The sequence below is a fragment of the Tupaia chinensis genome, unplaced genomic scaffold (genome assembly GCF_000334495.1).
Source record: "Tupaia chinensis unplaced genomic scaffold, TupChi_1.0 Scaffold000407_4, whole genome shotgun sequence".
In the NCBI taxonomy this organism is placed as follows: Eukaryota; Metazoa; Chordata; class Mammalia; order Scandentia; family Tupaiidae; genus Tupaia; species Tupaia belangeri.
The window spans coordinates 2000084-2016372 of record NW_006159912.1 but is presented as its reverse complement, the minus strand read 5'-3'; the positions used below and the strand labels follow the sequence as shown (position 1 = coordinate 2016372).

At 48.7% G+C, this 16289-nt stretch overlaps 1 protein-coding gene across 1 annotated transcript in view; it reads right to left on the bottom strand.

Moving 5' to 3' along the window:
• Nucleotides 1-16289, bottom strand: part of UNC45B (unc-45 myosin chaperone B) — a 34137-nt gene that overhangs the window by 5280 nt on the left and 12568 nt on the right. Inside the window, exons 9-18 of the mRNA XM_006154405.1 lie at nucleotides 15322-15493; nucleotides 10272-10572; nucleotides 9167-9261; nucleotides 8866-9007; nucleotides 7801-7941; nucleotides 4939-5066; nucleotides 3994-4060; nucleotides 3066-3179; nucleotides 2689-2804; nucleotides 908-1025 (exon numbers count right to left, since the gene is read on the bottom strand). Coding sequence (XP_006154467.1) covers nucleotides 908-1025; nucleotides 2689-2804; nucleotides 3066-3179; nucleotides 3994-4060; nucleotides 4939-5066; nucleotides 7801-7941; nucleotides 8866-9007; nucleotides 9167-9261; nucleotides 10272-10572; nucleotides 15322-15493 — 1394 coding nt within the window. The remainder of the gene's footprint in view (nucleotides 1-907; nucleotides 1026-2688; nucleotides 2805-3065; nucleotides 3180-3993; nucleotides 4061-4938; nucleotides 5067-7800; nucleotides 7942-8865; nucleotides 9008-9166; nucleotides 9262-10271; nucleotides 10573-15321; nucleotides 15494-16289) is intronic.

The following is a 16289-nucleotide window of genomic DNA, read 5'->3' as shown; positions in this document are numbered from 1 at the left end:
GACATGGTCTGGTTCCCGCACATGGCTGCCAGGCCCTCTCCCTAGCCTTAGACCAGCTCCCTGGTGGTCCCAAGTAGTTTCGTTTCCTCTGACTATAACTGGCTTTCAAAGGTTGGGTTTTCCTCCTGTAATGGGAAGATCCAAGGCTAGACTTCAATACTGAGACAAAACACAGGCCCTACTTAAGGGCCCAGGAGAGTCACTTGACCTGTCCTCACATTCATGAAGGGCCTTAGATTTAGACCCTGCTGCTAACCCTGATGAAATTATATCCTGCAGACACAGCAAGACTGACAGGATGGGAAGATGTTCATCAGACAGCCATATTTGGTCTCATTACTAGACCACAAAGCCTATGTTCTGAATTTATTGTATTTTTATAAATCTTATCATTGTTCTGTGAAAAGCACAGTTCCACTACATTGCAATTTCTCTAGCAACAGTGATCATTCATCAAATGTTAGCATTTAAAGTACTCTAAAATAGTTCACAATTGTGTTTTGATTTTTTTTTTTTTTGTATATATGTAGAACATCAACAAATGCAAGAGTGGTCTAGACTCTTGCCCTCAAAGTGTGACCCTGGTCATCTGGTATATGAAGTTTTTTAGGTCTCAGTACCTTAGAGAAATGGTACCTTCTCCCTTATCCAGCCCAAGCTTTGAGATCAAAGCCCCAGCTTGGGATAACATTATTTTATGTTTTTTATTCATGCATGTGTTTTTCTCAGAGTCCCTACAGGTAGGAGAACTGAATCCAGAGAGGATTCTGGGGTCCCTAGGTTCTCTGGCCAAACTGTTACCTGAATACCACAGTAATGGCCGTTGATCACACCTGGTTCCTGACCACAGGCCTCCCCCTCTCCATGCCTTGATCACTCCCCGTCCCTGCCCGAGCCCTGCCCTCACCTCTTTGTTGACCACCATGTTGCACATGCACTCCGTGGCCGCCTGCCGCAGCTGGTCATGGTTCTCAAACATGTAATTCTCTATGTCTGGCAAGGCCTTCTCCTTAAAGATCTTCTGCCTGGAGTGAAAGGTAAAAAACAAAGACTCTTGAGTCCCTGTAGTGAGTATTTGGGGTTTGGGGACCCAAGGGACATTCTTCTTTTCTAGGGTGTCCTTCCAACATCCTCTGCTAGCATGGTTTGGGTGACACTGAACCAGCCCCAGCTCCAGGAGGGGCACCTAGAGGCAGATGCTAATGACATGGCACAGCAGTGAGGGCTGTGGGAGTGAACGTGGCACCCAGTAGAGAGTCTTTGTATTACTGCTGGGGAAGAGAACTTTCCTTCAAGACACAAAGCCAAGGAGATGTGAAGTCCAGAGCTACCTTTGTGACAATTGGGGTGGGGAAGAAGCCCCTCTGAGGATTAGGACAACACAGAGAGAAGAGGAGTGTAGAAAACTAGGAGCTAAGACAGTTTCCTAGCAAGCCTCATCCGAATCTGAGTTATTCCAGCTTTTTAATGAATGTGAATCAATAAATTTCTTTCCTTTTTTCTTTCTCTTTTTTTTCCCTAATGTTTTTACCATAGGATGTGGAGAGAGAGAGAAAGGGAAAACGAGAAATAACCGCTGAGGGAGATGGTCATGCTACCATTCCTTGTCCTCCAGTTTCCTCTCAGGATTCTGGGCATGCACACACACACATGCCTAGTGTGATTTTCAAGCTGTCAGGCCCAGGACTCGAACCATGATCATATACATGGGTGTACCCAGCACCTTAACCACCACGTCACCTGCTTGCTCCAATTTTTTAATGCTTAAGCCAGTTAGGGTTGAGTTTTCTGTCACTTGAAACCCAAATAAACACAATCCAATACATTCCATCATACCCCTGCTCCCAAAAAGAAATAATTAATCCCCTTTCCTCCACCTGGACATCTTTCGACTACATTAGAAAGATGAGCCTTGGGGGACCAGCAGTAAGCGTAATGGCTATGTCACTGAACTTGCACATAGCTGACCATGATTTGAGTCCCAGACCGGTAGCTTAAACTCATACCGCGCACGTATGCATGTGTGCCCAAGATCCTGAGAGGAGAATGGAGGAGAGCGGATTGCGGCATGGCCATTACCACTGGGGGGTGGGGTGATTTCTCACTTTCTATCTTTCTGTCTCTCTCTGTCTTTCTGGCAAGTGCACACGCCCTGTAGCAAAAACCTCTCTAAATAAATAAATAAATAAATAAATAAAAGATGAGCCTTGGGACCAGAAGTTGGTGTAATGGCAATGTTGCTGGACTCCCATGGAATCAATCACAGTTCGAGTCCCGGACCCTGTGGCATAAATTCACACCAAACGCATGTGTGTGCGCGTGCCCAAGATCCTGAAAGGAGAATGGAGGAGAAGGGATTGCAGCATGGCCATCCACCTCTGGGGGTGATTTCTCACTTTCTGTCTCTCTGGTGAGCATACGCGCCTTATAGCAAAAACCTCTCCAGAAAAAAAAAAAAAGAAAGAAAGGAAGAGAGATGAGCTTCCACAGTCTCCTTTGGCTTTGTACATGCGCTATGCGGTCACTCCAAGGGCTAGCTCAGATCCCTCCCACCGATGTCCCCACCTGATGCCTTTGATGCTGTCCTCTGAGGAGAGCAGCATTAGCACGTGCCAAATATGGAATTGCAGCCAAACCCTTCATGAGACGCCTGTCTTCACCTCAACCCCTCCACCCTGCTCCACTCACCGGAGCTTGTCACTTCGCCCAGAAAGGTTGGTGAGGCCCAGGAGAGCCTCGTAGTTCTGGAGCCCATCCCTCTGCGTATCCAGGAGGCTCACGAGGGGCCGCACCACCTCGTACACCTGCAAAGGAGAGGTCAAAGAGAAAATCAGGTGGGGATTTTCCTCACGGGCACTTGCATTACAGACTCCCCGCTGTAACATTCCCAAAGCACGTTTCCACATGTTGTCCGATTGCACCTGCAATGAGCCTGAGAGGTGGGCTTGTTTCCTTTACTCTGCAGCTGAGACAACAGCTTCTGGGAGGGTGATCCTGGGAAAGCCCCCCCAGGAGCAGAGGAGACTCTTCCCAGTGTCCCCAGCCCACCCACCCCAAACACCCACCCTCTCCCCGCGGAAGGCGATGTCCGGGTTGGAGACGGCTGCGATCTTTGCCAGGGCATGGGCCGCCTTCACCTTGCCCACGTCTGTGCCTTCTAAAGCCAGGGGGATCAGAGCCTGAAAGAAAGGGCACAGTCACTACTCAGCCACAGACATGGGCAACCTCTCCCCCATCCTCCCCCTCTAGCTGCTGGTCTGCCTGCCTCATCTGTCCCATCCAAGGTTCAGGAAGACTCTGACATAGTCAGTCCTTGAGCAGCATAGGGAACAAGTACTTAATCATAGATGCACTGCCCCGGGTTCCCAGGGTCACCAAGGTCTTCACCCCCACTTCCTTCCACTCATCCATGTCCCTTTGGCTTTTGGGAAAACGAATAAGTCAGTAAACTGGCTTTTTAACTTTCTGCCCAAGCCAAACCTAAACATAGCGACGCTATTTACTGAGCACCTCTGAACCGATGTTTTAAGTGTACATTCTCTGTCTTTGTAACATTCTATAAAGTGTGAGTGTGTGTGTGTGTGTGTGTGTGTGTGTGTGTGAAACCACACCACTGGTTTCGCAGATGAAGAAACTGGTCAGTGAGATTAAGTAATTTGCCTAAGGTTACACAGCTAAAGAGCTACAAGTATTTGTGGACGTAGCCACCAGTGTCTGCATTCAAGCCCATGCTCTATATTTGCTTCCTTCTGATCACAAGGAGGATAGATGAGATTCCAAAATAAACTTCATGGCACGTCATTAAAACTAAGCAGATATAGCCTCGGGGCTATGCACACAGATGACTAAAAGGCTATTCTGAGAGGCTGGTTAGGTTGGCCAGACAAGGAGAATGCATGCACACATACACACATGTACACGTGCACACACACGGTGTGCTCGCCCCAGCACAGCACCTTCTAGAACGCCAAGGACTCTACCCAGCCCCATTACCTTCCCACCACCTTGAGCCACAATGGTGCCTCTGTCCTTTGGGTTGTCACACAGTGCCAGGAATACCCTGCAGAACCAAGGACAAAGGAGAGCAGCTAACGCAGCCGCACCCACTTGCTGGGCATCAGCAGGCCAGCTGCTCAGAGCCGGGGAAACCCTGAAGGGTGCAATCTAAGCCCATACCTCAGAACCAGCCACCTGGGAAGATACTACCTAGGGATGAGGGACTGAGGATGCAGTGAGGCTGCAAAGAGCCCCTCACCCCTAGTAAGGAGACAACAATGGCATCTTGCTGCACACCACCCAGGAGACACTCTCCCCCTGCCCCCCGCTACCTGGCCCTGGCATCCCTTAGGGCACTTTGAGCACCACTTCTCCCCATGTGCTCCACATTCCGGACATACTGCAGGAGAACCCAGAAGTCACTCATTCTCCCCCAGCCTCAATGTCTTTGCATCTGCTATTCCCTCTGCCTGGGCCCTTCTGTCTCCTGCATGTAGGTGGCTCCCCTTCTTCGTTCAGGGCCCCATTGAGTTGTCACATCCTTTGGGAGGCCTTCTGGCTACACACCTGCCTCCCCTCCAGCCTGGCTGGTTGGGTACCAACTCACTGCACATCCCTCTCATGGCACCCACTGCATTGTGCTGCAACTGTGACCTCGTCTGCCCCCTCCCACTGGGCTGCACAGAGATCATGCCTTTAATCTCTGGGAATAAAGTAACCAGCATGGACAGTGACCTCCTTCCACTGGAAGCAAACTTGCACCCATGGTGATCTGCCTGCCATGTTACTTTTCAACACAGATGCCTTTAGTCCCTTCCCAGGTCTCCCACTGGCTCTTCCCCTCATCTGATCCCCCACTATTTCTATATCCCTGCCCAGGTTCCTGCTCTCCAGACCCTCAGTCCCAAACCCAGCCCCAGCCCTGGCCCACTGCAGCCATACCTGGCCAGCAACTCCTTGGTCTGGTCGGTGAGGATGGCATTGTCTGCTTTCACCATGCAGGCCAGCGCAGAGATGACCCCTGCCTTCAGAAGCCGCTTCACTCGCATATCTATAAAGTCCTTCTTGTCCTGGGGAGAGGAAAAGACAGCAATGGGGAAGAGGCCAGGCATCAAGCCAAGCTGTATCAGAACTAAAATGGTGCATTTCTGACATCTTGTGGTAGATCGAATAATGACCTCCAAAGTTGTCCATGTGCTGATCCCTAAAACCTAAGAATGTGTGATCACACATCACTAAAGGGACTTCGGGTTCATGATGACGTTAGGGAGCCAGACGGCCCAGCTTTGGTGGCACAGGTGGTAGCACACTGAACTGCAGTGCTGGAAGCCACGTGGCTGACCGTGGGTTTGGCTCCTGAGTTGATCTGAACATATGCTGCCCAAGTTCCTGACTAGCTGGAGGGCTGGGGGAGGGGATGGCAATGTGACAAGACCCTGCTGATGATGACTCTCTTTCCCATGTGCATGTGCATGTGTTTTTCATGGAAAATGAACTTTTAAAAGAGCTTGAGACGGGAGATAAGCATGGGTTTCCTCGGTGGGCCCAATATAACCACTGGGATCTTTATAAAAGGAAGGCAGAGAAGTGAAGAGAGAGGTTGGAGTGATTCAAGGTCACAAGTCAAGGAAAGTAGGTGGCCTCCAAAAACCAAGAAAGGCAAAGAATCAGATTCTCCCCTGGGGCCTCCAGGAGAAACCAACCCTATAGACACCATGACGAAGCCCAGGGAGACTGACTCCAAGCATTGGACTCCAGAGTTGGAAAATTTAGAACTGTTGTTGGAGGTCACCGTGTGTGGCCATCTTAGAGCATCAACGGGAACCAATGCCCTTCCCCAGATTCCCTTTGCCTGGACACCCGCCAAGGGGGCATGTTCTGCTGTCATAAACTTCAGGTCTTCTCCCCTTCCTCATCCTCCCCATTCCCAGTAGAACTCCCGAGGAACTGATGCTGTAGGAAACATCAATTCCAAATGTTCTCTTTCTTATTCACAGAGGAGTGAAATAAAAGAAAGATAATCCAGGGCGGCCAGGTGGCATGGTGGTTAAAAGGTGTTGGTTCCCACGTGGCCAGTCGCGGTTTGAATGCCAGATCTGGCAGCTCGCTTTCTGCCTTTCCCTCTCTCTTTCTCTGTGTCTCTCTCTGATCAAATTTAAAAATAATAATAGCAAATGGAATTTAAAAAAATAAATAAATCTTTTTTTAAAAAAAATCCAAAACACTAGATGAACCACATGTTGATTTTCTTGCAAAAAGTTGGCTTTCCATTGAGGGGGAGGGATATAGGCAGGAGGGAAATGGTGAGTTGGATTTTGCTGGAAACCCAATGTCAATTCCAGGCTGAATAGTCACTCTGATGACCCGCAGAGCGGCGAGGAGTTGGGAAGAAGCCGACAGCCATGAGCAATCTCTAGAAGCCACATTTGAACTCCATGGCAGCAGAACTTGCTATACATCTTTGCCTGGATAGAAAACTGTGTGGCTTTTTAAAATTACTCAGAGGGCCAGCACGTGGCATGGAGGTTAAGGAGGCTGGATATATAATTAACTGTGTGGCTTGAGTCCCGGACCCAGCAGCCTGAAAAGCATGCCAGGCACATGTGCGTGTGGGCCCAAAATCCTGAGAAGAGAATGGTGGAGAAGGGATTACACTGTGGCCATCCCTTGTGAAGGGTGCTTTCTCACTTTCCCTCTCTCTCTCTCTCTGTCTCTATCTGGTGAGTGCACATGCCCTATAGCAAACTGAAAAAATAAATAAATAAAAATAAAAAGACTTGGTGAATAACACAGCAATGTAGAAAACACAAAGATTTTTCCAAAAGTTGGGCACAAAATTCTGATTGTAACTTAAAAAAAAAAAAAAAAAAAACATAGACAAGAAGGCCTCTAAAAGTGGGGCACAAAATTCTAATTGTAACTTAAAAAAAAAAAAAAAAAAACATAGACAAGAAGGCCTCGGGCCAGTAGGTGGCATGGTGGTTAAAGGCACCTGGCCGACTGTGATTCAAGTCCTAGATCTGGTCACTTTCTCTCTCTCTCTTCCTCTATCTATCTATCTATCTATCTCTGGTGAACATGTGTGCCATGTAGCAAATTGCAAAATAATGATCATGATAAATAAAATTCAATTAAAAATTATTTTTTTAAAAAAACAAAAGAAGACCTCTAGTAGGTAATATAATGCACCAAAATGCAGTTGTGGTCCTGTGGAGATGAAGTATTTATGAGTTGTTATTCTCCTTTCTCTATTGTCCACCTTTTCATTTATTTTGCAACACGGTTATGTTCCTTTGATTGTAAACCCTAAATTATTTTACTAGCTGGGAATATTTTGCACAGATCCTCACACAGAATCACATGCTTGTGTGCAGGGAGTCATTAGGGAAGGTGCTGGAGAATTTGTGACATCTGGGTTAATGTCCACCAATGTGCCCCCTCCAAGTATTTTTCCTTAGCACCCATACCCCAAAATTCAGATACCCCAGAAAATTGTTCAAGTAGTGGGGACATGAAGTAAAACTGTCTCCTACTCGTAAAATCAACAACATAAATTGCAAAGTGCTCATCAGGGTTCCATTTGTTTCCTCACAATCATTGGCTCCGCCTACTCCAAAACCCAGATAGAAAATTGAAACAAAGAAAGGCATGAGCGCCACCTGGTGGGTAAATTTACCATTATCCTCTTCAATCTGTCGCTTTCATCCCAAACACGTAGCACAACAAATGACTTCATTATTTTCTCTGTGCCGTCTCTCGTGGAGGTCTGGGGGCACAGCTCCCTTACAGGGTCCTCCTGCTCACCTTGGGGTGCTCCTCAGGCACGTGCTGCTTGGAGAACTTGGCGAGCTGCACCAGCTCGGGGATGACCTCCTTGACATCGTAGCTGTTTGTGCAGTTCACCAGGGTGGTGGCCACCGAGTACAGGATGGTCTTGTCGCTTGTCTGGAGGTACAGGGCGGGGAAGGCAGAAAGAAAGGAGACTTTAGGGCAAACCTCTGCTTCCAGGATGGCTCCCTGACATGGCCAGGAGGTTGGCAGGGATGAGCGTGAGTGACACAGCTCATCCTGGTGAAACAAGCAGTACGAGGGGGCAGGGGGGCAGGCTCTGCTTCCAAAGGGTGGGCACAAATGTCTCCTGCACCCTCACCAGCACCCCTGAGAGGATGAGTAGGGGTCTCCTTGCAAAGCTCCTGACCATGTGCCTCTTTCAAAAGCACAATCCAAGGGCTAGGATGCAGTGTAGTCATAATACAACTGGGCCCACATGAGAAAGTTCTTGGGTTTGAGTCCCAGGACCTCGCAGTGCATGCTAGGTAGATGTCGGGTGCATGCGTGCCCAAGATCCAGGCTGGGTGAAACAGGGGTGTACTGCAGCATGAGGACCTGTGTGCAGAGGGTCTTCTATCCCTGAATAAATAAATAAACTTAAAAGAAAAAAGCACAGCCCAATATACTTTCCCAAACCCAGAGCAGAGCTGGGATGGGAGCAGGACCTGGCTCTGGTGGAAATCTCTCCCTTATTTCTTCTCTTTACTGGTGAGAATGAACCTGAGATTGGCCCGCAGGGGAGGAAAGGAGTGTGGGAGAGGCTGGCAGGAGGGCGGGGCCCAGAGGAGGCCAGACACTGCCCTGGAGCCCTCACACCCGAGGCCCCAAGAAAGCGTGCTGCCCCCTTGTTCATCCCCCTGCTGCCAGGAGGATGAAGAGTCGTGAATCCATTGCACCATGAGGTAAAATGAGGGTAGGAAATGACCCATCCAGACTTAGGTGAGGGCAGGGGGCAAAACCAGGATGAGGACGCAGGGTCGGGAGCATGGCCCAGGACCCAGTGGATCTCCTGAGGCCAGAGGCCAGGACCACACTTGCCTTGGCCAGCTCAAACATGGCCTGCAGGGCCGGGATGTCCTGAACAAAGTCATCCTTCACATCGGCGTCCAGGGTGAGGTAAGCCAGGCCCTCCACCGCCCAGCGCCGGGTGCGGGTGTCTATGGAAGCATTGCACAGCCACCTGGAGCGGAGGAGAGAGGGAGGTGCTGGGGAAGCGAGCCTGGGCCCATGAAAGTGAGGCAATCTGAAGGTGCCAATGGCCCTTCACTATCTGCTGTCCACTAGAACACATCCCAGAGAGCCCTCCATGGAAGCCCACCAGGACATGGAGGCCCCTTACTTGCGACACTGCTTGGCCAGCTTCTCTGTCGACCCTTCGGCAAACTGCCTGAGACCGTAGTCCGTGCCGCCTGCAGAGCCGAGCTTACAGAGTCCCTGTGCAGGAGGGGAGACCGCAGAGACATGGGGGGGTCAGAGACACCAAAGCCTGGGGACAAGGCTTAGCTGGCCAGAACACTTTACACCTTTTCTCTACCTGGATAGACCTCTATGCATATTACAAACTCGGCTAGGTGACACCTCTTCTGAGATGCCCTCCCTCAAGCTTCTAGGTTAGGGTAGATGCCCATAACACTAGGGGGTTTCACCTCGCCCTCTCCTTTGCACTATTTTGACCTCACAGATGGTTTGCACCTGCCATTTTGAGAAATCAGCACAAGAGAATGCTAACCATATCTAAAATGATAAATCTTGTCATGGCACCAAAATGGGCAGAGACCTCATTTGTCATGTAGCTGTAACAAATTGAAATGCGTACATTTTTCTTTCTTGTTTTTTGTTGTTGTTGTTTTGTTTTTTGTTTTTGCTTTTGTTTTGTTTTGTTTTGTTTTTGCTGTAGGGCATGTGCACTTGCCAGAGAAACAGAGAGACGGAGAGGATAAATTGGACTGGAGGGGAGGGGGAACCCTGTCTTCTATAAGAGAAACCTCACAATAGCAGAAGCTAAGGGTAGCTTTTAAAATGTTGACATGAATTGAGAAGTAGGTCCATGACTCAAATCTTCACTGTAATGACTTACAAGGAAAAGAAAAAAAATCAACAAAAACAATTTCAATAAAGTGGAAAAAATGAGATCGGTTTAACTGTGCCATATAGAAATGGATTAAGAAAACAACTGACTTTTTGGAGAATGCTCAGAAAACACCTTCTGGACAAAAGCGCATCAGTGTGAGTGCCATTCACAAAGATGGAGGAGAGGCCTTCTGAGTTAGATAGCAGGGCCTGTCATTCTGAGCCACCATGTTCTCAGGGGGTTTGCGAATGGATCTGGGCATCCCCAGAGTGTGGCCTCCCCAAAGAGAAAGCCAGGCCTCGTGCATCCTGGTATCCCTGCTGGTTGGCACGTTGTCTGGTACCAGGCCAGTGGTGGTACCGGGCCTACTCACCACCAGCGTGCGGATCTTGATCTTCTCGTTCTTGGTGGTCTTATAGATCTCTTTGAGCAGCGACACGCCATTGGTGATGATGAAGGTGGCACGGCTGAGCTTGGTGGAGGCGTGGATCAGGGCCTCCACAGCCACCAGCTGGTCCGCCTCACGCTCTGAGCCACACAGTGCCACCATCATCTCCATCACTCCCTTCAGGCCCAGCAGCTGATTGCCCAGGTCAAAAGGGCCCTGCAGGATCCCTGACACCGTCTGGATGGCGATTACATTCTTGTCCATGTCCTGGGGGTCAAACTTGCCCCTAAAACAGAAACGAGGGTGGTCAAGAGAGCTGGCCCAGGCCTGGCTACAGTGGCACGTGTGGTAAGACTCTGTGCTCTAGGCTGGGATCACTGGGAAGCCCAGATTCTGTTCCAGGTCCAATCTAAAGGCCAGGGGCAGTGGTGTGTGCCTGTGATCCCAGCACCTAGGATAGGCTAGGCAGGAGGGCTGTGGCCTCCAGGCTGGCCCGGGCAATATAATGAGAGTATGAGAGTGTGTCTCTAAAAAAAACATACACACAAAAAAAAGGAAAGAACCAGGGATGGTGGTGCATGCCTTTGTACTAGCTGGGAGTCTGAGGTAGGAGAATAACGACTGAGAGATGTTATCTTAAAAAGGCAGAGAGAGGGGAACCAGCAGATGGCATACTGGTTACGTCGCTGGACTCCTGGATATGTGTGTGTGCGTGCATGGCCATCCTCCTGGAGGTTGATTTTTCTTTTCCTCTCACTGTCTCTCTCTCTCTCTCTCTCTGGTGAGCTCATGTGCCCTAAGATAAAAACCTCTTTTTAAAAACTTAAATAATTTTTTTAAAAAAGAGAGAGAGAGAGAGAAAACTGGGGGCCAGCAGGTGGCATAGTTGTTATGACACTGAACTCCCACGTGGTCAACCACAAGTCGAGTCTCAGACCTAGTGGCTTGAAACTCACACCGGCATGTGTACATGTATGCCCAAAATCCTGAGAGGAAAATGGAAGAGAAGGTATCGCAGCATGGCATCCCCTCTAGGGAATCATTTCTCACTTTCTGTCTCTCTGTCTCTCTAGCAAGCGTAAGTGCCCTACAGCAAAAGATCTCTCTCAAAACAAACAAATTGACCCAACTATGTGAGATTTGGAGACAAGAGACTAATTTAAACCCTACTCTACCTCTTCTGTGCTGTGTGACATTTTGCAATTCACTGAACCTCTCTGAACCTCAGCTTCTTGATCCATAAACTGAGGCTCATACTATTTCTCAGAGTTGTGAGGATAAATGACATAGATGTGTCTCTTGCTGTGCCTTTTGGGAGACCCACTCTGACTCTGGGACTGACACACAAAACTTGGTTAGAAGAAGGTCTTAGGAAGAGAAGGAAGTCGGACTGGGCTGCCACACAATCACCATAAGCCTCAGCCTGCAGAGTTCTAGAGCCATCCATCCCTCAAAGCTGTTCCAAGTTGGGGTGAGTCAGCTGCCAGCTGCCCTGGGAAAGTGACACAGTTGCCCTCTGCTGAGGTAAATCTCAAGGAAAGGTGACAGCTGAGAGTTGTCAACCAGAGGCCTATCTGGCAGCGGGGATGTCTAGAGGAACAATACAACATCCAAAACAGCACAGACGGGCCTAGCATGGTACCTGGCACTCTGCATTGCTCTGTAGCGTGGCCTGGGCCAGACGCTCCTCCTTTCAAAAGGTGGGGCTAGGGGCTAGCAGGTGGCAGGTGGTTAAGGCACTGGACTCCCACATAACTGACTGCAGTTTGAGTCCCGAACCTGGCGTCTTGCTCTCTCTCTCCCTCTCTCTCTCTCTCTGGTGAGTGCATGTGCCTTGAAGCAAATTGAAAAATAATGATGGTGAGGCCAACGGGTGGTGTAGTGATTAAGGCGCTGGACTCCCACATGGTTGACTACGATTTGAGTCCTAGACTCAGAGGCTTGAAATTCACGCCTGGTGTGTGTGTATGCCCAAGATCCCAAAAGGAAAATGGAGGAGAAGGGATTGCAGCATGGCCATCACCTCTGAGGGGTGATTTTTTTTGCTTTCTGTCTTTCTGTATCTCTGTCTCTCTGGAGAGTACACGTGTACACCCTATAGCAAAAATCTCTCAAAATAATGATGATGATGGTAAAATTAAATAAATATTTTTTTTAAAAAAAGAGAGAGGTGGGGCTCATTCTCTCCCCTTAAGGCCAGACTTAATGGCTTGTTTCTAATAAACAGAATGTAGTGGAAGGACCTAGTCTCATCCCATCCTCTGTCAAGTGAGGGCCTGGGATCAACCAGCTGGAAGGTCCTGCCTTGCTTTCAGCCTCTACTCTCTTGGCTCTAGGGGACAGTCCTGTGTGGAAAGGGCAGAGGTGTTGTGTCTTCTGATCCTGTGATCTGCCTGGGTCGGTTCATGTGGAGAATCAGGCAGATATACCCAGCAGAGATGCTGATGTGTACAGAGGGAAGAAGGCCGCATGGACTGGCCAGCAGAACTCCACACTGAGTCCGAGACCTACACACTGGCCCCATATCTGTCTCTGACTGCTGGGTGACTTCAGGCAAGTCCTACTCAGGGAGAGAGGCTCCATGTCCTACACCTTGTTCCTCCACTCAGTGCCCAGGGAGCCCAGAGCTTTTCACAGCTTGTGAGATCTACCATTTAAGCTGGTTTCTAATGCTCACTGGTACCTGGACCTCCACACAGCCCCTAGCCCCCAGTGAAGCAGAGTGTGTTACACCTGGGTAAAAGGTAGTCTCTTAGGCTCCATTTGTGGCAAGCATGACCCCACTCACCCAGCATTCCACAGGCTGAGTCAAAAAGCTCTATCCCGGGACCAGCAGATGGTGTAGCTCTTGCATTGCTGGACTACCACATGGTTGGCCACTGTTCAAGTCCTGGCCCTGGTGGCTTGAAACTCACACCAGCTGTGTGTGCATGTGTGCTCAAGATCCCAAGAGGAGGCTGGAGGAGAAGAGATTGCGGTGTGGCCAAACCCCTTGGGGGTGATTTCTCACTTTCTCACTCCCTGTTTCTGTTTTTTTTCTCTCCCCCTCTACCCTCTTCAACCAGTACACACACCCTAAGGCAAAATCCTCTACAAAGCAAAACAAAAAACTCTGTCCAAACAAGGCCTAGTTGGATGACAGTTATTGAAACTCAATGTGGGACCTCATGAGAGTCTCAGGAAATTAGCAGGAGAAACGGATGCTGAGGGGGAGAAAGAGAAAAGCCGTGAGAAGCTGCAAGTCAAAGTCAGGGGTTAGGAGAAGCTAACTACCAACAGGAGTAGATCAGGGGTCGGCGAGCTTGGCTGCAGGCCAAGTCCAGGGAGCTGAGAATGGCTTTCGCATTGCAGAGTAAAGAAGGGGAATATGCACTAGAGATCTGCATGTCCTGCAAAGACTGAACACTCTACTTCCTGGCCCTTGACAGAAACAGTTCTCTGGGATCAGCCCTTGGCTGTTAAGGCAACTGGATCTCACAAGTCCTGGACCTGGCAACTGAGAAACACACCAGGCACATATATGTGCATGCCCACAATCTCAAAAGGAGAGAGAGATGGAGGAGAAGGGATTGTGGTGTGACCACCTGTCATGAAAGGTGCTTCCTCACTTTCCATCTTTCTCTTTCTCTGTCTCTGTCTGTTTCTTTGGTGAGCACACGCCCCCTCTTGCAAACTAAGAAAAAAAGAGAAGAAACAGTGCATTGACCCCTGGAATACAGGAAGGAACAGAAGAAAATAAAAACCTAGACAAATAATAAATAAAAGATAATAAAAAGAAAAAAAAAAAAACAGAAAGAAAGGAACAGAAGATTAAGGCAGTTTCTTCACCCACCTGACACTCACCTGGTATGCTCTTAAGCATGGGGCATCCTGAGCCACCTCTCAGACTGCTGAGTCAAGGGAGAGTGACCCAGGAATTGTTTAATATACAAGTTTGAGAAACACTGGGACTAAGTTTTAAACATTGGGCCAGCTGCTCTTAGTCACAGTGGCACACCAGTCCTGCACAGCTGGAGGTCATGTGGCCAACCATGGGTTCGGGTCCCTGGGTCAACTTGAAAACATGCTGAGTAAGCACTCCAGCTGCTGGGGCTCCAGAACCATCTAGTCTACCCAAAACCACATGTTCCTAATGTCTTGACAGAGCCTGGTCTCCCTCCTTGACAAGTCATTTGTTCCTTTTAACGTCAGGAGCCTGAAGTAGGTTTTCATTTCGTTTTATTTTTAAGACAGATTTTTGCTATGGGGTGAATGTGCTTACCAGAGAGGCAGAGACAAAGAGACAGAAAGTGTGAAATCACCCCTTGAGGGGATGGCCATGCTGCAATCCTTTCTCTTCCATTCTCCTCTTGGGATTTTGAGCACACATGCACACGTACCTGGCGTGTTTCAAGCCTCCGGGTCCAGGATGCAAACTGCAGTTGGCCATGTGGGAGTCCAGCTACATAATCATTATGCCACCTGCTGATCCCTTCTGTAGCAGGTTTTAAATATGTCAGAAAATATTAATATTTTGACACTCCTCCCTTCAAAAGGCGGGACCTGATTCTCTTCCCAAAGACCAGACTTAGTGACTTGCTTCAATGACTAGAATGCAGTGGAGTTATGCAGTTTCTGAAGTTCGATTGTAGGAGACATAGCCCTTTCCACCTTGTACTCTCTTGGCTGCTTCGCTCTGGAGGAAGCCAGCTGCCACGTGGTGGTGATACTTCAGCTGCTTGTGGAAAAGTCCACCACACAGGGAGGAACTGAGGCCTCCTGCCAATAGCCAGCCATGCCAGTGTGCCATCTTGGAAGGATCTTCTAGCCCCAGTCAAACCTTCAGATAGCTGCAGCCCCAGCCAACATATGACTGTAACTTCATAAGACACCATAAGGGAGAACCACCCAGCCTCGTCACTCTTAAATTTCTTTTTTACTGTGAGAGTATAAATACTGATTGTTGTTTTAAGTTACTAAATTTTGGGATAATTTGTTACACAGCCATAGACAACTAATCTAGAGCCAGACCCTCCGAGGTCCCCAGGACACTCACGTGATGTATTCCTCGCAGATCTTGCGGAAGTGCTCACGCTCAGGGTCGCAGCGCAGGTCATCATAAAGCTTGTTGATGAGGATAGAGGCCAGCATGCGAGTGTTATCGGTCAGAGGCAGGCAGTTTGGCAGATCCGGAACCTGCCCCACTACCTTCAGGATCTTCCTCAGGCCTGCAGGAGGGAGAACAGCGAGTGTAAGAGTCCTGCTGGTTCTGTCCTCACAAACACACACCCCCACTCAGCCAAGTCTTATCACCACTCGACCAGTGCTGTCGCTCTAGGTAGCCTCCCCCAGTACTACTTCATAGTCTCTTTTCCTCAAGGCTCAGCTCCCTAATTTGTAGAATAACTACCGACCTCAATGACATAACATATGGCAACTGTCTAGAGGCAATCCAGACACATCATTATCACTCAGTAAGTATTTAGTTTGTACTAGGTCATTTCTAGGTTTACACCTAGAAATTCCCCCTCTCATCTCTTCTGTCAAAGAACCTTCAGTGGTTTTCTAATACCCATTGGGCTAATTCACAAGTCATGTCTTCATTATATAAATGAATGAATGAGTGATTGAATAAAAGAGCACAACTCAGATACTGATTACTAAATAAGAAACACAATCCTGGAGCCAGCAGCTGGCATGGTAGTTAAGGTACTGGATTCCCACATAGCCAACTGAGGTTCGAGTGCCTAGGTCTGATGGTTTGCTGTCTCACTTTCCCTCCCTCTCTCTCCTTCTGTCTCTCTCTGGTCAAATTAAAATTAACTAATTAACTATTAAAAAACAATCCTGACCTCCACAAACTCAGAGTGCAATAGGGAAGACAGACATATAAAGATTACAACAAGGTTGGGACCAGCAGTTAGCGTAATGGCTATGTCACTGGACTCCCATGTAGTCAACCGTGGTTCGAGTCCTGGACCCAGTGGCTTAAATTCACGCCAGGCGCATGTATGTGTGTGCCCA